This window comes from Coffea arabica, chromosome 2c, assembly GCF_036785885.1.
Source record: "Coffea arabica cultivar ET-39 chromosome 2c, Coffea Arabica ET-39 HiFi, whole genome shotgun sequence".
Lineage (NCBI taxonomy): Eukaryota > Viridiplantae > Streptophyta > Magnoliopsida > Gentianales > Rubiaceae > Coffea > Coffea arabica.
In genome coordinates this window covers 76,018,511-76,042,958 of record NC_092312.1, presented here as the reverse complement: position 1 = coordinate 76,042,958, position 24,448 = coordinate 76,018,511, and the positions used below count along the sequence as shown (strand labels likewise).

The window sequence follows — 24,448 nt, the reverse complement described above, 5'->3', positions numbered from 1 at the left end:
TTCAGGTGAGAAATAATGTACTACGGCAATGGTGAAATATAAGAATATCTGGCTCATCGATTTGTACAAATAATTGTAATGAACTTTAAAAAAAAAAAAAAGAAATCACATGAGGGCTACGGTCATGTAATTTGTAGGTTGATTCATCCATGTAAAATGTATAACATTTTTTTGCAGCAAACTTGAGATGATAATTGAAGGGTTATCAAGAATCATATGACCTTCATTTCGCACCTACCTGACCTCTCCAAAAGAAACTCTCTCATGTGGATTTGTCTATCCTCCTGCTTTGAGGGTAGGAGAAACAGAACAAAGGTCTGGGGTTTGGCAAATAGTACGTGGAAGAAAGTAGAACGGACCTGTTGGCTTGTCTTTTTTTTTGTTAGCAACGATATGATATATTTGTATAACCTACTCCATCCTAATCTAAGGGGGAGGGGAGCCTAAGGAGGCTGTGGTAGGGGACTAGTGGATATACAGACCCAACTAGATCAAAGGAGTGCTATGACACAATTCTTAAATTTTTTTTGCTGCTGGTGAGGTTTTTACCGCCCGCCCAAGGAGGGGCTTAAGCCCCTCCCTGGTGCTGTCTTGTCATGGAAGAGAAAATTATCTCGTAGCATCATTATGTTGTTTTGATATAGTACGAAGGGGACTATGTTCTTGACGAATCTGTTGTCTGAGATTACCACAAAACATAAACTATGATAGAAAATTGTTTCAAGATATTATGACACGGATTTAATCATGGCCTGAAAAAAAAAATACTCTGCGGTAATAATTTATTGAGAATGATTTATGTACTTGACGTAATTTATTTATGTCATTCAGGAGCTTTTGTCAAAAAAAAAAAAAAACTTGATTTCCTTCTCATTATTCTCTGAAAACAGTGTCGATAACTAACTAACCATATACTATCATGAATCAATTTATTTAGGGTCAATTAATCTTGGGAAGGGATTAAATCACCTTTTTTTTTTTGCCATGGTGATGAAAGTCGTATGAAACGTAACCCAAAAAAAAAATAAAGAATATTTGTTTGAAATTAGGGGTTTCTTGAAATAGTTAATTATTGTTATTTTCGAAATCAACTTTACAACAACCTCAACAATGCCGGCTAGTTAATTCCACAACAGTCCATTTTCTGTCAATCAACCTCTCCAAAAGTCAACTATAAATAGGGTCACTCGTGTCTAACACTTGCTACATAGACTCAAAAACTACCCAATCATTAAAAAAAAAAAAAATTTAACTTCTCTTCTGAGTAGTTGATTTCAAGAAATGGAGCACTCAATTTCAAGGGCAACCCCAAACAATATAGGCGAAGGTGCCGGTGCAGGATCAACCGTGGGAGGGCAGCATGGTACCATAGAGAGATGCGGCTTTCAAATGCCATTGCACTATCCCAGGTACACCAAGGCCGAGTATGAGACCATGCCTGAGTGGAAGCTCAATTGCCTTCTTGCAGAATATGGGCTTCCGGCAACTGGAGATGTTAACCAGAAAAGAAAGTTTGCCATGGGAGCTTTCCTGTGGGCTCATTGATTGAACTTTCTTCATCTGCAAAATCTATCCCTATAATATTATGCAGTATTACTAAGCACTATCATCTATAGTCTGTTATCTATTGTGGTTATTATATGTGGTGGCAGAAATAGAACTTTGCACTCTTGATATGAAACCCTGTTCAATGTACTGCTTACAAACTCAACTGAGATTGCTGGACTTGTTTATAGTTACTACTTCAAAGTTATTTATTTCTGGGCCGTTTGTAGTAGAATGGATTTTGACCATGAGATGTGAAGCTTTTGCATGAGAGGATTTGAAAATGAGTAGTGGCTAATGGGAGATATGTGCAAGCTACGAGTTTCTTTTAAGCGTTATTCGTTATATGATCGATCAATCATGAAACGATTTTTGGTTTGGCAAATTGGAAGAAGGATTTGTAAATTTTGGTTTCTTGAAAGGCCAACAAAGTTTAGAAACACGCCAAACAAGAGAAAGGGGCGAGGTCCTCGATTATGGAAATCAATACTATGTCCAAATTGATCAGAACTTGTAAGTGAACCAGGCGGGGGAATGATTACCTGAATTTAAACCGTAATATTTACTCTTATATATCCACCTAAAATGAAGAAGTTTAGAATAGAAGGGCTAAAGATTGAAGATACCTTTTCCGAGTGCATAATTATTTGCTTTTAAGTATATAAGCTATCAATGGCTAATTGATGTGCATAATTGAACAAAAGGAAACAAGAGAATGGGGAACTCTACCCTTTTCCTTGCTTATTCCAGGCCACTTTTTATTTGCACAGGAAATAATCAAGAAATCAAACCAAATTTCCAGCTAGCGCATGATTCCATCCAACAATTAGATCCATCCTCCTCACTCCGAAGGAAAAGTAGTAGAGATATTTATTACTTGCAATAACAAATGACTATAGAAAACCCCAATTAGGCCAATAGATGAAACTGACAAAAAAATGGGAATGTAGACACTCGGTCTAATGTCAAGTTCCTAAATGGGAACTGGAAAGAAACAATATATATATATATATATATATATATATATATATATATATATATATATATATATATATATATGGAGAGATTGCTTAGCGAATTTGGGATAATCTTTGCGATCAAGAAAGTTGAGACTTTGCACTTCCAAGAAATCATTTGTTAACGTGCTAGTATTACTCTTCTGGTTTTGTAATGTTATAAAAAGTGGGAAGCTTTGCTGTCCCTAACCCTTTTTGATTGTTCTGCTTCATTCTCACTTGGCGGACATGTTTAACCCTTCTGGAAATTGAGCTGGACTGCTTTAACGGGTCTGCCGTAAGCCGAAAATGAGCACAGACCATTTGGCTAACATCGGCACTTGGGACCCTATTGTAATTTATGGTACGAAGTTGCCCTGCTGATTGATTGAGTAATGATTGTGTTCTGTATTTGATGAGGACATATACCATACATGAGGGGCAGTTTTATTTGTATTTTGTAACCATGTTTAATTTTATTTATTAAGTTCTCGGGTTTTATGGAAAAGGGTTGGGTTGAGTGATAAGGTGAGAGGAATTATAAAGTAAAAAGTTGTGATTTAAAATCTTCTACTTAAATAAAAAAAAAATTCTCGGGCTTTATACCCAAAAGAGAATAAGGTATACTCATTTAACTTGAATTATATATATCCCTTTCTGCAATTGCACAAAAGTTTAATGAACAGGACATGATCGCCGTTAACAAGTCCATAAACATTTTAGATTTGTACTTGCTAGCTCCTCTGCCCAACCCTTGTTGCAGTCAAGGTTTTGAAAACTAGGATCACACTGGATCCTTTTGGAGTAATAGAATTAGATCATAGGTTGTGAATATAATAAATGAGAGCCTGAGACTAGAGCTGTTAAACGAGCTGAGTCGAGCTCGAGCATAGGACAATCGAGCTCGACTCAAACCTCTAATCGAGCTAACTCGAGCTCGCTCGATTAATAACTCGAGTTTCACAAGGCGCTCGAGATCGACTCGATGTACAGGTAGAAAACTCGAGCTCGGGCTCGAACTCGAGTTTAAACTCGAGCCGAGCTCATCGAGCTCGAGCTCGAGCTCGAACTCACGACAAACTCGAGCCAAGTTTTCGAGCTCGAGCTCGTTTACGAGAGACAACATATCAGGTCCTGGCAACACTCGTATTTAGGCTGACAAAAGAAGATACACATTCCCTGATTTATCATCTTCAATTCGACAAATCATGCCAAATGACAATACAAGGCAGAATCTAATACTTCAACAAGCTCGAATATATAAAGCCAAAACCTAAAGCTCCTCCATCTCCATCTAATTGCTGTCCTCCTTCATTGCCATCATCTTCTATCATTTCTATCTCTTTTTCACTCAATTCATCAGCTCTTTCTTCATTGTAGTTCAATTGTTCCACGTCTTCATTATTTTGCTCCATCACAGGACTTGATGATGAACCTTGAAATGAGTTGAATGGAGAGTTGTACATTTCTTAATCAAAACACATTTAATAACAAATACAGATTCTGATTAGCCAAAACAGAAATTTACCAAAACACAAATTTAAAATAACTTTTCTAAGAAATAAGGTACAAAAGTAATAAAACAGATTCCAAGAAATAATGCCCACTTCAAACCAATTTTAACATTTCTTTAACTTGTTCCTATCTCAATTCTCAAGCTTACATTCAAATTAATGAAAGAACAGAGGAAAGCTCTTAAAAACTCAACCAGAACTCAGTATAGTGGCATTTCCACTAAACTAAATACGAATAGTGTCATCTGAAGATGGTACACAATTCACATGCGCTCCAGTGGTCTGACTATGGCCAACCATCTTGAATGAAACTCAACCAGATCATCAGAAATCGAAAAGCAAAACAGTTTATTATCATACTTTGGTAGAGGTCCAATTGTACATTTGTATTTCATATATATTGAAAGAAAGCTATTATGCAAGTCCATAAACAAATAGTTGTAGTTACTTTTATGTACGTTAGTTATCATCCATTCTTTTATTAACATATTACCACAAATAACCCAAAAAGAGTATGAAAGGTAGCTTTTTATTTGGAAACAAGATATTAAAAATGTTAGTCTACAGTTTCAAATAGTGAAATAATGTTAAATAGCAAAAGATATAGCTATTTCATACTAAAATAATTTTGATTTTATTCCCAACCAAGAAAAATATCATTGACACAAAACAACACCTATAAATTATTTCGTTTCCTCACCACTCAAGTGAAGGTAACCAAATTTGACAAAAAAAAAAGGGAAGATAACCAAAAAGTAGTTTAGTGTCAACGTTTTGGGCATCAGCATCCTAGTGCCCAGTGAGCCCTTTAAATTTGGTTAGAAAGCCCAATTCTCGCTTTGACAAACAACTCGAATGAAACTCAACCAGATCAACAGAATAGATTGCTAGCTAATTTTCAAGAAAGGAAAAAAAAAAAGAAGTGATTAAAAAAGGAATTAAGTAGAAGAAAATCAGAGGAACTAGTACCAATTAAACACACATCTCCTAGCGCAAAAAGAAAAACTAATTAAACATACTTGTTGGTATCTTTTGAAAAGAAGACAATTTGGAGATGCCAACCTATGATCAGGAAATTGCAAAAATTGAGAAGAAATCGTTACCAGAATGCAGCGAATCGGGATATGGTAGAGGCTCCTGGCTCTATCGAGGTGGCTCCGTATGACGCTGCTCACGGATTCACAAGGAGGGTGAGGCTGCTCCATATGATGAGTCAGTGATGGTGGTGGCGAGAATAGAGGATGCGGCTGCGGTGAGAATGAAGGGTGCTGGCGCGCGGCTGTGCCTGGTGGTGAGAATGCAGAGTGCAGCATGCAGCTGCGGTGAGAATAGAGGGTGAAGGTGCGGCGTGTGGTTGCTATGAAAATGGAGGCTGTGGGGTGCGGGGTGAGAATGGAAATTTGGAGAGTGACTGGCTAATGGCTGTGGGACGGGAAAGGATAAGACCAAAAAAGGAAAGAAAAATTAGGGCTACAGACGGGAGATGACTTTGGGTTAGAGTACCAAATATACATTAAAATGACGAAAATGCCCTTAATCTTCGAGCCTAACGAGCTTAAAGGAGTATTGAGTAGAGCTCGAGCTCGGATCGTTTCTCTCTGTAAACGAGCCGAGTCGAGCTCTTACCAAGCCGGGTCGAGCTCGGCTCGCGAGCTGTCCGGTTCGATTAACAACACTACCTGAGACTTCTTTTCTTTTATTAAATATAATAAATGAAGAGGTTGTGAATTATTTCTTTTTTTTTTTTGTTGGGATGAGGAAACTACAATAGATTTTGGACTGTCATTTTTTAAAAGAAAAAAATTAACTTTTCCATAAATATGCTTTTGAATCACTTTTTTATCTCACAGACATCAAATCATTAGAGTATATTATTTTATAAAAAAAAACTTTAGAAGATAGTAATTCAAACGAGTCAATGATCGCGTGTAATAGACTATCCAATTCAATTTTCATTTCAATTTTCAAAATGCCATGGAACGACGTAAATAGAATCATTAGATGTGGTGGGCGAAGTTAAAAGATATTAGAAAATCCCCATTTGGATGGGTTGTCATTAGCTGTTGTAATTCCACGATTGTAAAATGACAAGAATTAAATAATTTACGAGATTGTAAAACGACATGAATTAAACAAGTGCAAAGTGGAAAGCGGAGAGAAGGCCTTGGTCCAGTCTGGCCGGAGAACATGATAAGAGAGGCGGCACATGGGCGCTGGGCCTTTTCGGGCAGACTCAGTTCATATACGTCTTTTTTTTATTCAAGTATCTCGTAACAGTCCCTCCTTCAAAATACCACTTCATTTTGTAGAATCCGAAGTTCCACAGCCACCACATTCCACATTCCACATCCCACAAAAGATTAGAAACCCCCTCCACATTCATCATATATTTTTTCTTCCGCGTATTGCAATGACTGTGCCCAGAGGTTTCATGGGAGTTGTGACTCTCATTGGTATTGTGATAAGCATCGGCGTTCTTACTCCTTGTCAAGCACAAGCTCCAGCTCCTGCTCCTGCCAGTGATGGTATGTCTACATCTCCTTTTTCATTTTTTTCCCCCTTATCCTTCCCTTTTCTTTGGCTTTTTTTCTCATTACATTTTTCTTTGGCATTGTTTGGCTTTAGGGATGTCAATTGACCAAGGGATTGGGTATTTGCTGATGGCTCTGGCTTTAGCACTTACCTATCTAATCCACACCATGGATGCAACAACGCCTTCTTACTCATAAACGCATTGATCGATTCCAGTTTTCTTTTTCGTTCTCCCTTTCATTTTTCTCTTTCGTTATTGCAAAGATTCAAAACCATTTGTTGGCTTGTTGTCAAGAAACTCCTCCGCTGAATTGAATTGAATTGAATTGAATTGTCGATGGTAGTTTTATGTGTTTCCGCATTTTCATGTTTCATGTTTCATTCTCCATACTCTCTACGAATATATAATTTTACAAAGTGTAGTTTGTTATTTTCCTTTATGGTTATAGATACTCAAAACACCGAAACATGTCATATTGTATTAATTGCCGTTGTTCTTTGTCCAGATGGGAGCTTTATTCTGGTACCAGATCATTGCATTTCTGTATAAATATGAAAAAAATGAACCCTCATGAGGTAGGATAGCAATCTCATCAATTTTAATGTGACACCTATTGGACTAGAGGCAGTGATCATGCAAGAATTCCTGGGAGATGGTTTCCCGCTCTATGGATGATCACCAACCACCTATCTCCCCGGTCTCCACCTAAATTTTGATGCAAAAAGACATGAAAACATTGCAGAACTTTTCTCACGAGCTGTAGGAACCATAAACATTCCCCATCCTGTTTGTCTTTTGCTGTAAAAGTCTACAAGAATAGATACTCGATCGCTTTCTTCTGGCACGAACATGTTCAGCAAACTACTGTTCCGTGTCCCCAAAGAATTCCCGTTTAAGACCGTGTACAGTCGATTGAAAACCCTGAGATTCCTTTCGCTCTCTAGTGTTTTTTTTCCCCTATGTGAACCGTGAAAGTGTTCAACCTGGCCAATCGTCAAATAGTATACCAGAAAATGATCATTTATTCCCAGCATGTCGCTGGATTCAAATCATCTCAAAGCTAGAGATGTAAGTGCAGTTTGCTAAATTCCGGTGTTGCAGTATAACCACTACGTCCCTCAAACAATTAGGAGCAAGAGTCTTCCCATGCCAAAACAGAGTGGAAAATCACCATGCAGTTTTATTGTTTTCCATCAAAGATGCACCTTCCCGGACACTGTTTGTTGCCCGACTATGCCCTGGATCCTTGCCAATTAAGCCAATGCCGCCATCTTGTTCACCAACCCAATAGATGAAAAGGATCTTCAAAAGATATGGTAAGAGTCAGAAATCGAATAAGATGCTGAAACTTCTCCTTCACTGTGTCAAATGTCTCTGCTCCAAAGCGTATTTCACAACTTCATAAAATGAAACAACAATGCCCACTGAAGGGCCTGCCCGGGCCACTCGAGGACCAACTCCTGTAAAAAGTCCCTTTATCCCTCCATCCCTGTTACAAAGTCAGGGTGAGTTAGAATAGGCCAAAAAGGACAAGAACCAAGGATTATATTGATAAAAAAAAAAAAAAAAAAAAAAATCTGAAACATATACACCAAAAAATTTAGATAAGATAACAATGCTAGTTTCTCATTCTTAAAGTCGGTTGCTGAGAACAAAAATAGAGCCTGTAGAAACAAATTCTTAGACATGAGATTTTACAAATTCAGGCCTGGAGACATTTAGTTGGCATTATGGACCAGTATAACTCAGAAAACAATCGAAAAACAGAACTCATTTCCTACAAAGCGCAATAAAGATTCCAAGAACCATTTGAAACGCGAAGAAGAAGGGAACAAAAACATCATCTATCAATCTAAGTGTTCAGAGCTCTCATTTATAGCGAAATCAGAGGACAGCATTTTTGTCCTAAACACGAAATGCATTTCGGTTCAGTAATGATCTGTCATTTTCACAATTCACATTGAATGAGCCTCTTTTTTAAAATGAATGAATGATTGAATGAGCCTATTTTACAGGCTTCATATTAAGAATATAAACAGGTATCTAGGTCAGATTCATGATATAGACCAAGGGACTATAGCAAACATTTGAATTATAAACCCTGAACACACTGCATACTAATCTACTTAAGACACCGCTCCAAAGTCATGCTACTAATACTAACCCCAAATTTGCCGGCTTTTCCTGTGCAAGACAAAGAGAAGATGATGAAATCCAGACTGAAAGAATAAATCCCAGTCTGAACCCTCTTTAATCATTTTACCAAATTTCTGTGTTTAACCATTTATACATATCATCTGAATATGCAAGCCTAAGAAGAAACAGAACCTGCAAGTTATACCTCCATATCTCAAGCAATGTTTGTCTTGTGGTCATCCTCAATGCTCGTACAGGATCTTTCTGGAAATTATGTGCAAAAACACGTTAGACCAACAATTGTAAACTAGGAAGAACGGATGCACTAGTATCATTAAGCTGTCTAACCAGCAAGTGACCTCGAAGCAAGTTTTATAGATATGAGTGTTATACAGCAGAGATGAACAATAAACCCTTTCATAATCAACCAAAAGATGGAAACTATCATCAAGTATCAATACAAAGAGATCAATCAAATATTGGCTTCTGAACCATATGAAAAGGATTTGGAAAGCATAGTAGTATAAATATCATTGAGCTTAGCCACAATTAACAAGATCCAGGAACCACTGACAAGCCCAAAATCCAAGAAAACACCAAATTCAAGTTAGCTAGCTATTAACTTTTTCCTTCAGCAGGGTTTCATGCATCAAAATCAATGCCTAACCAATTTGAGAGGATACTACCCCTTACCAACGGGAACATCCCATTGTTCAATTAGCATTATGTACTGCACACTCACCGGATCTGATTCACTAAACCAATTCTTTCGTGATTATTTTCAAGTCAACCAAAATGCTAATCCTGCAAGACAGTAGACAGAAATAACAACCTCTATCTGCCGCCAGGTCCTTGCAACATCTAAAGGACATGTAAAAGCAGCTGCAAGACTTCCTGCAGTAAACCCAGCACAGAAGTTTGCCCCAAGGACTCCACCTACACTTGTCTTGTCACCCATCAGGCCCAAAATTCTTCTTCTAACCTGCACCATTTGAGGCAAAAGTCTTATAATATCAACTTGCAACTAAACCTAAAACATATTCTACAGATAACAAAGAGAATAAGTGCTTACTGGCTCAAGTGTTGACCAGCAAATTGCAGAGAAAGGAACATCACGAACAAGCTGTGCTCCAAGTCCAGTCCACAAGATACGGTAAGTTTGAACTGCATAAACACAGGTCCCCAGAATGTGCAAACATCAGGAGTACAATTTGAAATTCAAACCAAAATCAGTAAAGACTAGAGAAAATCAATTAAATCATGCATACTACTTCTAGCGAAATTCTGGAACTGTCAGGAACAAAAAATAGGGGAAATTTGGACACTATTAACCCTCTTTGAGATAAATAGTCTTTTTTGTGCAATTCCAAATGTGAAGTAAGTCTCTGTATCTTATTGGTAAAACAGAATACTTGAAATTCAACAGACCCCCTCTTTTCTTCTTCAGAAATGACTGAAATGAGTGTATTTTTTACCATAAAAGATTGCTACCCCCAACTGAACTGTAAAACAACAGATAGTACCTATCTAAGTCAAATTCTTAATGAGACAATTAAATGACAAAACTAAGACCCTCAACAATGTTAGCTAACCATTTTATAACAAGATATTGAATAAAACTATAAATATACGGAGAAGCATGACAAAACAGTAGAAAATTACCAAAACCTAAATACTTGAATTTCTAAAACTCTTACCACAATTTCAAATGAAAAGCATATGTCAAGTCTAGAAATAGTTAAATACACTTAATATTTCTCAAATGCAATCCTTAAAAGTCGAGGAAGATCTCTTGTTCGATAATCTTAAGCATGCCAACGTAAATAAAATCTCATCTAGTGGGACTATAGTAATACGTGCATTTCTAAATAGTTAAAACATGGATAACCTCCATGTTATCAAACTTAGGTAAAGCTATCACATTTCATATCCCTGTTGCTAGGTGGTGAACTTTTTCGAGACTGTGATAGACACAGCAAGATTGCCCACTTTCAAACTGAATTGTGTCCCTAGGGCTATTCAGAGCAACTCTATCATCAAATGGAGGAGAATAGACTTCAATAAGTTCTAGGTCACAGAAAGCAGACAGATCAAAAAGCAGACCAACAGTGTTAGAACATTACCAACTAGGATGGTCGATGGAAAATATCCCATGTCAAGAAAAGAGCAGTGTGATCATGCTTAGGATGCTACGGATGATCTCCAATTACTTATAGAGTTCATGCAATGTATTAGAAGCAATCTCCCTTGTTGTGAAGATAACTGGTGATATAAGCACACACTTTATTCGATAAACATTCAAAACATATACCTAATACCAATAGAAAACTGCATTCACTAAAATGAAAAATTATCTCACATGACATCATGGAATATTCACCACGTGAGAACTCAACAATGATTTATGAGCATACATACAAGTCTGAAGGTTGTTTGTGCTCTTGATTGGAGAAATGACCCCAACTAATGTCTTCAATACTCCTGGTGGCTTCGAACCAGGCTGATGATCTCTAAATGCCTGCGACCAGAGAAGATTTCTGAAGAATCAAATCCAGAAGGAATAAAATGGACACATGGTCTTAACAAACATTACACAAACAAGCAAAAATTCTTTACCCAGAAGACTTTGAAACTAATCATAATAGACAAAGCATAACTTGAAAGACATAATTCTTCAAGTAAGCCAACCTCTCTACATTTCAGTTATTCGAAACCCTCATTCTTTCATGGCAATTATGCCATGCATCAAAAAACAGCAATTAAGTTCTTTGTCTCATATTAGAATCACTAAATGGACTCTTTCTCAGAGAGAGCTCAGATGTCCCAGTGGTTGAAAGCAAAGATATTACACAAGAATCTGCAAATTGTCACATGTAGTATTGGTATGAACGAAAGCACCTGCATTCGCGTTCTAGCTAGATCAACAGGGTAACAAGTGATGCAAGCTACTGTCCGCGCCAAGGATCCTGCAACTAACGGGACATATGGCATCACAATTGGAGCTTTCTCTGCAGCTTGTTCTTCCATAAAGTTACGGAAAATGTCATAAAGGGGCATATATATTCCAACCTGTAGAAGAGTGCTCTTAGTTAACTAAGATCCTGAGTATATAGTATTCTGTTGAACCATATAACTTCAGTAGAAAATTTTTACATTACAAGCAAATAATCACTGCAGTTAATGAACTTACAGAAGGGACTGCTAATGCTAAACTTGCGTTTGTGCCTCTCCACAACCTAGTGAATCCTTCCTGCAAACAAATGAGACAAACACGAGATAAGGATATCACAATGATCAAGTATAATGATCCGATCAGCAGAAAATGGAAGAGGATTTTTTGAAAGAATTTATGGAACCAAGCTCGTTTTTGGGGAAACCACTTAGGGGGTACAAGATCATAGACTAAGCTTCAAGACATAGCAAATCTACAATCTTTGCTACAAACATCAGGTTAAAGCGAATCTATTACCTGTTTATCCATCAAAATACATAAAAAGATAAACATATATTGCTTTATGAGAAGGCTGAGAACTGTTGATCAAAATCCATCAGCAAAACGAGGAGGAAAGCACCATATTTCTTCTAACCCTATAGTTGCTACTTATTATAGAGAACTTCATAATATCATTCCTCCATATCAAACCATAATGTAAAAACTTCTTGTTCATTTATCAATCAAATAAAAGATTTCCAACTTATGATCATTTTGTCGGCCTATACTCTCTAAGCTAAAATGCAGAGAACTTCCCACGCATATCAACATGACAAAATACACATGCAACATATAAATTCGTAACTTTCATCCTCAGAAGAGGGCAACAAGTCTATACTATATTGTAACACAATCTACTTACCTGACGTACAACTCTGTAGAGGACATCTAATGTTCCTTTATATCGTGAACCTTCTGAAGAGCAAGTTGGTACAGCATGAAAAACTGCATCAGTAGATGATGGATTGTGCTTTAAATCTGGCAGCATCTAACCACAATTCAGGGCAAAAAATCACTCAAAATTTCCAATAACAGGAAGCAAGTACAATTGTAAATCATAAAACCACCAAAACTATGTACAACTAATGGATCACGAGAGAAGAGAAAGCTGAAAGAGGCAACAATTAAACTCATTTTGTTAGCAGAGTCAACATAGCAATGCAGTTCTAGACATGAAGGGAAAAGCAAGATGATGGTCTTTCCATGAATGGGAAGATTAAAGTTTTTCATCTCCATGGCCTTGTAATGATCATCCTGATGTTTCCTCAAAAGGTCTTAGCACCAATATATTTAAATCAGACAGAAAGCCACCGTGTCAAGCACATACTATTTTATGTAACAAGACATTTTTAGGCAGCAGACAAACAGACTAAGGGAAAGGAAGCAGAAAACGAGAAGGATGAAATAACACATTTCAGCAAGTCTAATGTCCAACGGGCTATGAAAGGATCTCCACGTTTTCTACAATCATCACTAAAAGAAATATACATAAATTGCAAGTATACTTACACCATGAGTTTCAAAGCGTGATGGATTCCAAAGGTTATCATGGTACGGTACACCAGCAGCCTGAGCTTGCAACCTAGTCTGTCAATTGCAGTCATAAAGAGCATTCAAAAACTTATCCATTGGCAATATGGTCAAAAAAATGTAGAAAGAAAAAAGAGAGAGAGTGACTTTGAAGTCAACAGGAAGTTAGAAAAGGTCCCAGTCAGAGTTTCTAGGATCAAAACAAGGTAACAGTAATCTGTTAATTGGCAATACCAGAAAACCGAAGTCGGACATTTGAAGAGTAAAACAACCCAATCAATGAAGCAAACGGCAAGAATCTCAACGAAGACAAGCAAAGAAAAGAGGCTGAAAACAGCGAACGATAGAAAGAACAAGATAACAGAAAAAAAATTGCTTAGGAAAGCAGAATTCTTTTTGCATCCAACGAATATTTAAATATGACTATGCAGGAGGACAAAGCTTTATTCGACAAACAATGCAGCTCATTCATATACTGATGAATAACCAGCATAAGCACCTTTAAAATAATCCAAAGGAAACACAAAAAAAAAAAAAGGGCAAATGGATAGTCTCCAAAAGTCACCGAGGTTCCAAAATTTGATTGAAAAAATATGCCTTTCTAAAGCCTGAAAACAAGGCAAGAACCCCTTTTTTTCGCAACTTAGGGAACAAGGAACTGGAACAATTTAATGTTAAACTGGAAAATCAAAGGCCTGGTGGAGGAGGCAAGGAGGGAGTCCGTTACCTTGGCAACATCTAGAGGATTAACAATGATAGCGGAGAGGAAGGCAGCTCCAGCAGCAGAGACCGCCCTCTCTTTGAAACTCAAATCAAAATCCGAAATTGCCTTGGCACTATGTTGAATTTGGTCTTCTTTTGACATATTATCTAATTCACCACCGCTCCTCGTTTTCGACGCCGTCGCTGCAACTCTTGTCAACGACGGCAAGCCCTGCCTCGACGCACTTGATGAGGTTGACGACGATGAACCCACCACAACCATTAGTCTCCAATTTTGATACTTAAAAGATTTAGCTCTTTGTAAAAAGCTAAACAAAGAATTGTTTTTGGGATGTTTCCCTCTTGTGGGTTCAGTTTATTTCGTATCAATTGATTGGATTCTTGGTTTTGTTAGCATGTATAAATAGATGAGTAAGGAAGGGGTTTAAATAATTTTGCATGGAAAAGGGGAAGGGAAGAAGGGGTAAAGACCGAAGAAACACGGGACTCGTTCGTGGCGCGGGCAAGAAGGCCGCCAAACAACAGGAGTGTGTCTGAGATGGACACGTGTCCAGCAGTCTGTGTCAGTTCAATAGGTATGTACGGCGTAATCTCGCTCGGGAGGTTTATGTCACTGCCCACGTACGTACAACAGACTATTGGTTTTCTTGATTTTCTTTTGTGATAGAACATAGAAGTTTGAAATGGAAAATTGCTGTGCCAGTCCAAAGGTTTTTGGAATACTTAGGGGTGCAAACGAGCCGAACCGAGTCGAGCTTTGGCCTTATCGAGTCGAGCCTTAATTTAATTTCATCGAACTCGAACTCGAGTTTGAGCTCGACGAGCTGGTAATTTTCAAGTTCGAGCTCGAATTCGAGCTCGAAAAAATAAAAAATAATTATTTTATTTTTAAAAAAATAAATAATATAATATTTTTTCTTAATAAATAATAAAATATTAAGGATATTTATGTAATTTTACTATTAAAAATAAAAATAAAAAAAATAAATATATATATATACTCTAGCTCGCGAGCCGGCTCGCGAGCTAACGAGCTTAATGTTTTGAGCTCGAGCTCGAGCTCGACTCTGGCTCGAGCAGCTCGAGTTCGACTCGAGCTCGATATTGATCGAGCTCGTATCGAGCCGCTCGCGAGCGGCTCGATTCGTTTGCACCCCTAATGCAAGCTTTCAAGTTTTGACATACCCCTTTTTTTCTTCTTCTCAAATTTTAGTAATGGAATTTAAGAAGTAGGGAGGGAATAGAGGATTATAAAACTTAAGATCTCTCGCTTTTCGAAAGTCAATTTAAACAAAGAGTTACGTCTAGATAATGTAAACAATTTCATAAGAGTATATTGAGATGTGATATGCAAAATCCTTCTTTTAAATTGAAATCATCTCCTTGAGCACGTATCGCATATTTAACAATGTAAATAATTTGCTACATGAGCAAATCCAAAGGCAAAGTGCAAAAAATATATATATATATATATATATATATATATATATATATATTAAATTGAATCCCTCTTTTGTAGAAGTATTGTGGATCTAGATTTAGTTGTATAGAGATTACACTGCACTGTCATTCCAAAAAAAAAAAATTTAATCTAATATTTTCATCAAACCGTTTAGAGTGTAGAGGGAGGGATCATAAAATACTAAACAATATGATATGCAGGCCAAATGGTAGAGAGAGAGAGAATTTTGAATACAAAGTGATCTTTTTGTTATTTAGATTTTAGAGGGAGGGAGGAATCATAAAATGCTAAACATGTTGGTTTAGCATAAAATGATAAAAAGGCACTTTTTTCCTATTTAAGAAAAGACATGTTGGCTGATTCATGTCAAAATCGAATGCCTCGTAGTATTGCCTACATTATAAATGGAAAAGCAAAATCTAATTTGGAGATGCGGGGGATCGAACCCCGTGCCTCTCGCATGCAAAGCGAGCGCTCTACCATTTGAGCTACATCTCCAATTTGTGGGGCTAAGGCCCAAATTATGCTTACAATACCAATTTTCATTTAGGTGTTTGCTCAATTTTCTGGTACTAAACTTGATTCCTCTATGATACGTACTTCTAACAAGTTCATAAGCCATCAAATCCTGCATGAGCTTTGTGATATTTTACATTGGCGTCCTGTACTGCTGTCAATTATCCCCCAGTGAGTGTTCGGGTTCAAGTTTTGGTCTTTCATGCGTTCGGCCGTTCACATCTCACATCGTTTTGATTTCTTTTTTGGAATTTTGAATTCTCACAGCATTGGACAACCTTATACCAATAACTATGCAGGTCATATTCATCGAATCCTTACCAAATTGACCATTACACCTATCATGATTAACCCCTTCCATTTAAGATGTCAATATGGCTACTAGTAGAATCATCTTTCAAGAAAAAATCCAGCTTTCCTGCAATCTTTCTATCCTCGGGCAAAAGAATTTTTCTTCCAGATCCCTTGAATAACTCTGCCTAGCCCTGTACAAATCAATTTGAAGAAGAAATTACAGTGGATAGAACGACCAGTTTTATGGCTTTCCGTGCAACTTGAAACCAATTCCAGGGGTCGTATAGATTACAAATGCAGTACTGAATAACAGAACCGGAGGTTACATTATTATTTGCTGCAGTTTCTGTACCTTCTCCATTTCTCTCTTTGACATATTTCCAGGTGAATGGTGTTTCTTTATCTGCAAACCATGAATTCAGCTCTTCAAGCGCATCAACTTTTCTACCATGTCCAGGGTACTGGTTTACTCTTTCAACGAGGAGCAATCTGCTTGCCTCTAAGCAGGCAAAACACATGTACGTATGGACTATGGAGAGTTTCATACCGATTAATTAGAAGGTCAATATGATTGAAAATTTATGGTATATGTATACCTGTAGAAATACAAGCACGTCCTGGACATCTTTGAGAGAGTCCCTAACGGGAATCAGTCTTCTCCTCTCCTCTACAGTGGTCTCCGCGATCCCGCAACGAAGACCGTGCTCTAAACAATGTTTACGGAAACTGACACGTTCATAATGGATTCTTTCATTGATTCTGATGTGTAAATCCCACGCTCTCTCAATTCAGAGAACTCAGGCTTTTATTCAGTTCCATAATCACACCAAAACAATGCCGCACGGCTCTCCCATCATCTATTCCTCTTACTCATGTGTGTCGCCACTTTAAATACTCGTTTATAAATGCTCCACCTTCTACTTCTTTGTCAGAACGTTTTACCAGCTTAATTTGCCTTTTTTTTTTTGGTCGGCCAGAAAGATTGATGACGGTAGGAATGTAAGGTAGGCCTGCCCCAGCCTCCTTTTTCTGGATTTGGTATTTATTCTCACAGTTCTTTCTCCTTTTCTTTGTTGTGTCTGTGGTTTTGCTTTGGAGGGAAGTTTTGTTTGGAACTAGAAAAGGCTTAGCTTTTAATGCCCCACGGTCCTGCTTTCCATCACACGCACCATCTATGGTAAATAACAGCAAAATGGTGTCCACCGTATATGATAGTGGAACCATATCTACACACTTCTCCAGTGGCTTAGCTCAAGGAGACTAAGGCCGTAAGTTGCTCATCATCATATATGGTATGAAGCAAAAGCAGTAGACCGTCCCATATCTGTATGCTTGAAGTCGGAACCATAATGTTTTAGTACGTATTTTGCTTAGGTTTCTATTGTATACCCTAGTGTTTGACATAGCATAGAAAATTTCCTCTTCCTCTTACTGTCACAATCCAAGTAAACTATGTAATAACTTAATTTAGATATGATAATCTTCCATCTTCAGAGTTCAATAAACTTTTAATTGTTTTACATATAATAAATGTTTTCTATAACTAGCAATTGCTTAATTTTGTTTATTATATGGTTTCTTAGTCAATATTATACCAACAACTTAGTTTAAATACTATAATCTTCCATCTTCAGAATTATTATAACCGTAAAATGCACGATAAACTTTTAATTGCTTTGTATACAATAAACATTTGTACAGTTACCAATTATTTAATTTTGTTCATTATATAGTTTCTTAGTTTATATTATGCCAATAATCAAAGTTTTGCACAAAGATTTATATCTTGAAAAAATATATTCACGGGCACTACTAGTCCTATAAAGTTTATCAAAATTTCTGGCTATATACTTGTACAATCACTTGACTTTTAATGTTCCTTTCACACGCATTGCCTTTGCAATTAGTTCTCTGAACATATGCCTTAATACAGTCTTACTGTTTCTGTTGCTTTTCTCCCAGTACAAAAGCAAATGCTAGTAGTAATTAGTAGTCTTTCCTCAAATAATCATCCAATCCAGCCAAAAATCAATAAAAACAATACCTGAAGTACTTAAATATTGTAGTGATCTTGCGCACAAACAAAGAGAGCACGAAATACCTCAGTTCATTGCTAGAGATCTTTGGTCGTGGAATGCCTTAATAAAAAATAAATACCATGTTCTAGTCTGCAAGTAATGATTATATGCCAGGCTAAATAATTTGAAAATTTTTTTTTTTTGAGAAGTCAGAACATACTGGAGCGAGCATGCATTCATCTGGACCCTACTCCTCTGATCAGCTTACAATTTATCGGCAAAGAGTCTGTGTGAAAGCATTTGCTTCGTCACTATAGAATACAGTGCCATAAGATAAAAGCTGGTTAATTGGTAATTGAAAATGGACCACTTTGGTCCTACTTGTTTCTGTTCCTGATGTTTCTTGAAGATGCAAAGACGGGCAATCCACACATAATTAAATTAAAGCCCTACAAGACAGTGGCCTTAATTTGCCACATCATGCGCTTAAAAAATGAAGAATCCATAAAAAGATCATTACACCTCCTCTTTAGGATGTTCAATCTAGAGTTGCAAACGAATCGAACTGCTCGCGAGCCGATTATAAGTAGTTCGAATCCGAGTTCGACTCGAGTTCGGTTAACATCGAATTCGAACTGACTAAGTCGAACTTAAAGTTGAACTCAAGTTCAAAAAAATTAAATTCATTAGCTCGCAAGACACTTCGAACTCGATTATATATTTTTTATTTTTTATTTTAATAGTAAAATTATATATATATCCCTAATATTTTGTTATTTATTTAAAAAATATAGTTTTATTCATTTTTTAAAAATAATATATTTATTATTTTATTTTTTTTTGAGCTCGAGCTTAACATTTTGAGATGGTCGAACTAGAGCTGGAGTTTGAGTTCAAGTTTCGTAAAATTATGTGGAAACTTGATTCAATTAAGTCAAAACTCAACTTGACTTGACTCGTTTGCAAGCGTGATGCAACGATGCTAATGTAATGCACCCCCGGAGATAGCATAATAGTACTACCTATTAGGAGGTCAAAAAGTTGCTATCTTTGCTAGGATTTTTTTTTTTTTTTTTACTATCTTTGCTAGGATGGTTTCGATAATAGAATAATAGAACAGAGGCATGTATCTTTTTTTTTATTATTATTAATCTCATCTTTAAATCTTTAATGCATCATCACGTTCATTCTTTTTCTTTCTTTCATTCTCTTTTTTTTTTTTTTTCTTCACTTTTCTTCTCTCTCGGCGCATGAATCAGTTCTAGCAAACACCAGTTTCCCATGATGGATGATAGAAAACTTGTTGACGAGTTTCTCCTGTCATGTTTCTTTATCTAGATAGACCCCGCAAAGGAAAAAGCTCATTATGGTACATATGCGAATCGAACCATACCTTGAAATGTGGTTAAATTACTGTCGAACTTTTTAGCAAAATGATTAGGATATTTGAAACTATTACAGGGAAATTCAGACAACAAAGAAATAATTTTGTAGTTGAATTTTTTGACATACTAGGCCTACCACGTTACTTACTGGATTAGTTCCCATTGTCATATCAAGTTGTGTCAAAAAGCTCTTAACCAGGATCAGCTGAAGGGGCCATGCCTTGCAAGTTGCAAAACGCTTTTCCAAATTTTTCCGGCGGCACATCAACCAATTGAGTCGTAATTTGGACCATGACGTGAAGAGAATATAACGTATATTTTAATCCAGAATTAATTCTTTCATGACTTAAAGAATTGGCTCTGCCGGGCCCACATTGATTTTCTGCGCTTTCAGCCGCAAGAAGAAAGGTCGAAAGCAGAAGACAGGAGAAGAAAATGAAGCCGACAGAGCCCGACAAAAAAAGTGTCTCTTGCATGGAAAATCAAAGCTGCAAAATCTAAAGTCTGTAACCGATTCTTTGTAGGATGATGATGAATTTGTACGAACATGGAAAACAACGACGGCCCTTGTTTGTTTTGACCTTTAGAGTCTCCGGGAAGTTAAACAGGCCAAGCAACTGCCGATGTACAAAATCTGAAATGCAGCTGGCAGTGGCAGACGTTGTTCTCGTTGATGAGTGTAGCAGTACCAGTACCAGTAAATTAAAGGCAGTAGCACTCGGTATTCCCCTCCCATTAGCACTTCCTCTACTGGACCCGTCCTAATGACAGACGCTACTATATCTATATGAACAAAGGCAGCGTTACCAAGGTGGTCCTTTTCTGCTTCTCTTCTCCTCTCTTCCCTATGTCCAGAGCCCTGTGAAGATCCAAGAATGTCCAGAGCCCTGTGAAGATCCAAGAATGTGGGTGAAGATTCAACTGATGAATACAGGCTGGCTGTAGCCAGTTGGAATTACTGCTACTATCAGTCCTTCAACATCATATTTGTAGGACCTACAAAATAATGTCCAAAATGCAACAGGCCGCCGCCTAAGGATTCATACCCTTTTTGCCATCTTGGTCAAGCCAATCAGCAACTTGAATTCGTAATTAGTTGATTAACCTTGTCCAAAGGAAGGATTATCTACTTTGCCCCTGCTGTAATCAAGTTGAACTTCCATCTTTGCAATTAATTCAGAAAAGTTTTGGCTGGGGAATGTGCCTTAATTCATCAGCAAGGTAACAACATCCTTCACTTCCGCATTCATATGCAGTTACTCCCAACTGGCTATAATATAGTACCACTCGCTACTATTATTTTCTTAATCTTCAAATGTAGCTCATAACCTGAACTCGTGAAGACATTTCTATAACCTATCTAAAGGGGTGGAACCTAAAGAGGCTGTGTAAATCTAGCAAGATCAAAGGAGTGCCCTGACATCTCCTTTGAATTTTTTCACTGTAGGTGGGGTTTGAATTTCAACCTACAATTCAAAGAGGGCTTTTGAGTCAAAACTCAGTGGTTAATATTTTTAAAATACTAAACTAGTAGTAATTTTTTTCAGCTTAGGACCCCGAATTGTTTCGATCTACGTTCAACTGCAATCCACTTTTGGCCAATCTTGATTCTTCCAGCTGCTAATATTCTTTTAACAAATTTAATGAAACAACCTGATTCTTCAACCGTTTCCATTCATTCTAGTGGGTATCCGCGAATGCCAACTGCAAGTCTGATGTAGTAACGTTCTTGTCTTGACGATCAACATGCGAATTAAGCAAAAAGACCGTTCATTTCAATCATTTCATTCATCAACAAGCAATTAGGCCGGAAATCAAACGTCGAAGAATCCTTTGTTTCAAGGAAAACTGCGGAGTAAAATCAACAAATATACCATCAAGAAACCCTCGTTGCTACTACGGTGACAATAATTTATTTATTGAGGTACCAAATATGGTTCGTCCAACCCCATCTCCACATTTAAATTACCCAAAACTTTGGAGACATCATCCTAAGCTATTATATGCTACTCAACATCACCTTACCTTACCTTGAATTTAATTTACACACTTAAAAAAGACGCACGCACTGCTACTAAAAAGTAGCACTAGCTAAAGGCCAACCAGATCATTAGCATGGGATTTTACCAAATTTCTAAAGTTATCCAAGATCGAGGATCATATAGGAGGGAATATTCCCTTGGAAAATCAATTCCAGCCTTAAATCACACTAATAACAGTTGATGATCTTCCAAGAAATCATTCACGTCCCATGCACCGCAAGAAGTCCCAAAATCATCCCCGAAGCCAAAATCCAGAGGCATATCATCATCAAAGTTCCCTTCTTCTAATTCCAAAACACCATCATCGTGCCCGATAATTTCGTTGTAGATCAACGGTGACGGAGACTTCAAGTTGAAAAATTCATTCAGTAAACACTGATCTAATAACAAAGAATCATCATCATCCAGAGAGTTACTAATCCCTTCGCTTTCCGCGCCCACCGGCTCAACCGGTCTCCAGTCACCTGCCCACTTGGTAGCACTAGCACTAGCACTAGCAGCAGTAATTGGATTTCTTCTTGTCGCAGAGCTGCTTTCTTTGAACTGATCATTCTGTTGCGGCGGTTGGTGCTTGTCCTTAAACCTCAGAACAGAGGTCGGAGAGCAGAGGTTGTTGTTCTCCGACTCCTTCCCAGAATCATATCCGGAAACCGACGTGGCATGCACCTCCGCTAATTCCTCCTCGGTAGTGGTATAATCCGGTCTCTCCGGCTCCGGCGGCCTTATAAAATTCGTCAAAGCATCGGGCCCGCGTATTTGAATCGCGGCTCTGTCGTAAACCATAGCAGCTTCCTCAGCAGTATCATATGTCCCCAACCAAATTCTAGCCTTCCTCGCCGGGTCCCGAATCTCCGCGGCCCATTTCCCCCACGGCCGCTGCCGTACGCCGCGGTACTTTTTAACATTTCCCACAGCTTCACCGGCAGTGCTATTACTACCAGTACAGCAGTTGGGATTAATAAAATTGGAGAGCGGCCTCTTTTTCTTCTTCGGCGTCGTCTTGGTCTTCATCAGGTCGTCCTTCACGGCATTCTTGACCTCGTCGACGAAAGTAGCCTTGCGGGGGCATGAATATTTTTTCTTTTCAATAACGATCTCGCTAAGCAGCTTCTTGATTCGGGGAGGCCGGAAAAAGGGCGACAGGAGGCGGCCATCGTCGTCGTCGTCGCCGGAGGAATCGGTGGCATCGCAATCGGTGAACTGTATTCTGACAACGCGAGGCATGTTTATGGCGGTGTTATCTAGTATTTTTCGGTGAACTGTTTTTCTCAAGGGTTGAGATAATTTGTCAGTATCCATTCTTGAAGAATTTGTAACCGATGATGGAATCCAAGAATTCAATAGGAATTCAATAGGAGGATTCAAAAGAACCAAAAAAAAAAAAAGGGAAGAAACTCAACGACTAGTAAGTGTAGAATTGATTGAGAAAAGAGAAAGAAGGAAAAAAAATGGCAAAAGAGTGTGGAATTGAATATGGGTTTGTGGCAAAAGTGAGTGGCGATTAGAAGAGAGAGTTTTAAAGAGAGAGAAAGATTCACAGAGAATCAGAGTCGTATATAAAGACTCTCAACTTCAACTGAGGACTGAGGAGGTGGGAGTTTTGTATAGAACATCCCTATTCTTATATTCTTGATTCTTCTTTTTTTTTTTTGGGGGGCGGGGGGGGGGGGGGGGTTTGGGGTCAGGTCAATTAACATTTTATTTTATTTATTTAGATTTTCTTACTTTTTGGGTTAAGATTTTCTTCGTGAATTAAGGTTTCTGCTTAATTTGAGTTATTATGGGACTTTTATTCTCTTTGCAGTTGGTACTTTGGTAGTAGCACTGCTGCTGCTGCTATTTTCATGGGATGGACCGGTAGTGTTTTGTTTGCTATTAATTTGTTTACGTGGTAATAGGCTAAAGGAAGGAGTTGATGAGCCAAAGTAGTTGTAGAAATTGTAGGCACCGACTAAACTAAACGGAGGAGTTGAGAGATTCTCCCCAGCGACTCGCCGCATCCCGATTTCGACGACTTATACTTTTACACGTGGCCACACAGTGGACCCGGTAAACGGCCTTGATTTAGAGATTAAAAAAAATATGGCCAATTGGCCGGCCCCACTCTCCGGTTCTAAATTAAGTCTAGCTAATCTATTCTCAATTAGTAGTATTTTGACGAAATTGAGTCTCGAAAATCGTTTGTTTTTTTTTTTTTCGTGTCCTTTTCAACCTTTAGAGCTTTTCTTTTCAGCTTTACACCATGGATTATTTCCTTTCAAGCATGACTGCGCAACCTTTTCGAGGAATTGGTTTTGAGTAGCGCAAGGCATCTCATATGAATTTCTTTTCTTATAACTCTAAATTAACCATCTCAGCATCGTTAGATAGTAGTGTGTTTAACAGACAATCAATTTGAATGAATATCCTTTTTTCAAAAAAATTTGAATCAATAATTTGAATGTTTGGCATGAAATCTGAATGGAGTCAGATAAATACTGAACTGTTACCAGATTTAGAGGTTTTGAATTCAAATCTTTCTTTCCCTTTTCCATTTTTTGAATTTCACTCCTCTTATCTCTTGTTGGGAAAATATTTTCCTTTTTTTTTTTTATCCATTGCTTTTCTTCTTGTTTTTTCAGTTTTAATATAGTGATACGCTATTTGATTTTCAAACTCATACTAATTGATATATACTTCCATAACATGCATGCTCGATTAAATTGTCAATCATAATTGTGCATCTGAGATTTGTCTAAAGCATTAGTCCATACATGCTCCCCT

The 24,448-nt window shown here is 37.6% G+C and overlaps 2 protein-coding genes, 2 long non-coding RNA genes and 1 other non-coding gene across 6 annotated transcripts; 1 reads left to right on the top strand and 4 right to left on the bottom strand.

Annotated features, from left to right (window-relative positions):
- Nucleotides 1-3,689: 3,689 nt before the first annotated feature.
- LOC113728171 (uncharacterized) lies at nt 3,690-5,630 on the bottom strand. The gene is made up of 2 exons (XR_003457987.2): nt 5,158-5,630; nt 3,690-3,975 (listed from the first exon to the last, which is right to left on the bottom strand). It is a non-coding gene; the product is annotated as an uncharacterized lncRNA (long non-coding RNA).
- Nucleotides 5,631-6,182: 552 nt separating this feature from the next.
- Nucleotides 6,183-6,929, top strand: LOC113728170 (uncharacterized). The gene is made up of 2 exons (XR_003457986.2): nt 6,183-6,579; nt 6,680-6,929. It is a non-coding gene; the product is annotated as an uncharacterized lncRNA (long non-coding RNA).
- Nucleotides 6,930-7,139: 210 nt separating this feature from the next.
- On the bottom strand, nt 7,140-14,443 carry LOC113728169 (mitochondrial carrier protein MTM1). Of its 2 annotated transcripts, none has more exons than XM_072076614.1 (10): nt 13,973-14,443; nt 13,225-13,302; nt 12,578-12,703; nt 11,914-11,973; nt 11,622-11,792; nt 11,142-11,241; nt 9,796-9,887; nt 9,556-9,705; nt 8,916-8,987; nt 7,140-8,076 (listed from the first exon to the last, which is right to left on the bottom strand). In XM_072076614.1, exons 1-10 carry the CDS (start codon nt 14,228-14,230, stop codon nt 7,987-7,989), a joined length of 1,197 nt encoding a protein of 398 aa, XP_071932715.1. In that variant the 5' UTR covers nt 14,231-14,443; the 3' UTR covers nt 7,140-7,986. The 2 variants fall into 2 exon arrangements, with proteins under 2 accessions (XP_071932715.1, XP_027108509.1); XM_027252708.2 differs by having other exon boundaries at nt 8,929-8,987; nt 13,973-14,442.
- Nucleotides 14,444-15,855: 1,412 nt separating this feature from the next.
- Nucleotides 15,856-15,928, bottom strand: TRNAA-UGC (transfer RNA alanine (anticodon UGC)). The gene has a single exon. It is a non-coding gene; the product is annotated as a tRNA-Ala (tRNA).
- Nucleotides 15,929-21,540: 5,612 nt separating this feature from the next.
- LOC113728168 (ethylene-responsive transcription factor CRF6-like) lies at nt 21,541-23,231 on the bottom strand. The gene has a single exon (XM_027252707.2). The coding sequence runs from the start codon at nt 22,982-22,984 to the stop codon at nt 21,848-21,850; it is 1,137 nt and encodes a 378-aa protein (XP_027108508.1). The 5' UTR covers nt 22,985-23,231; the 3' UTR covers nt 21,541-21,847.
- Nucleotides 23,232-24,448: the final 1,217 nt, after the last annotated feature.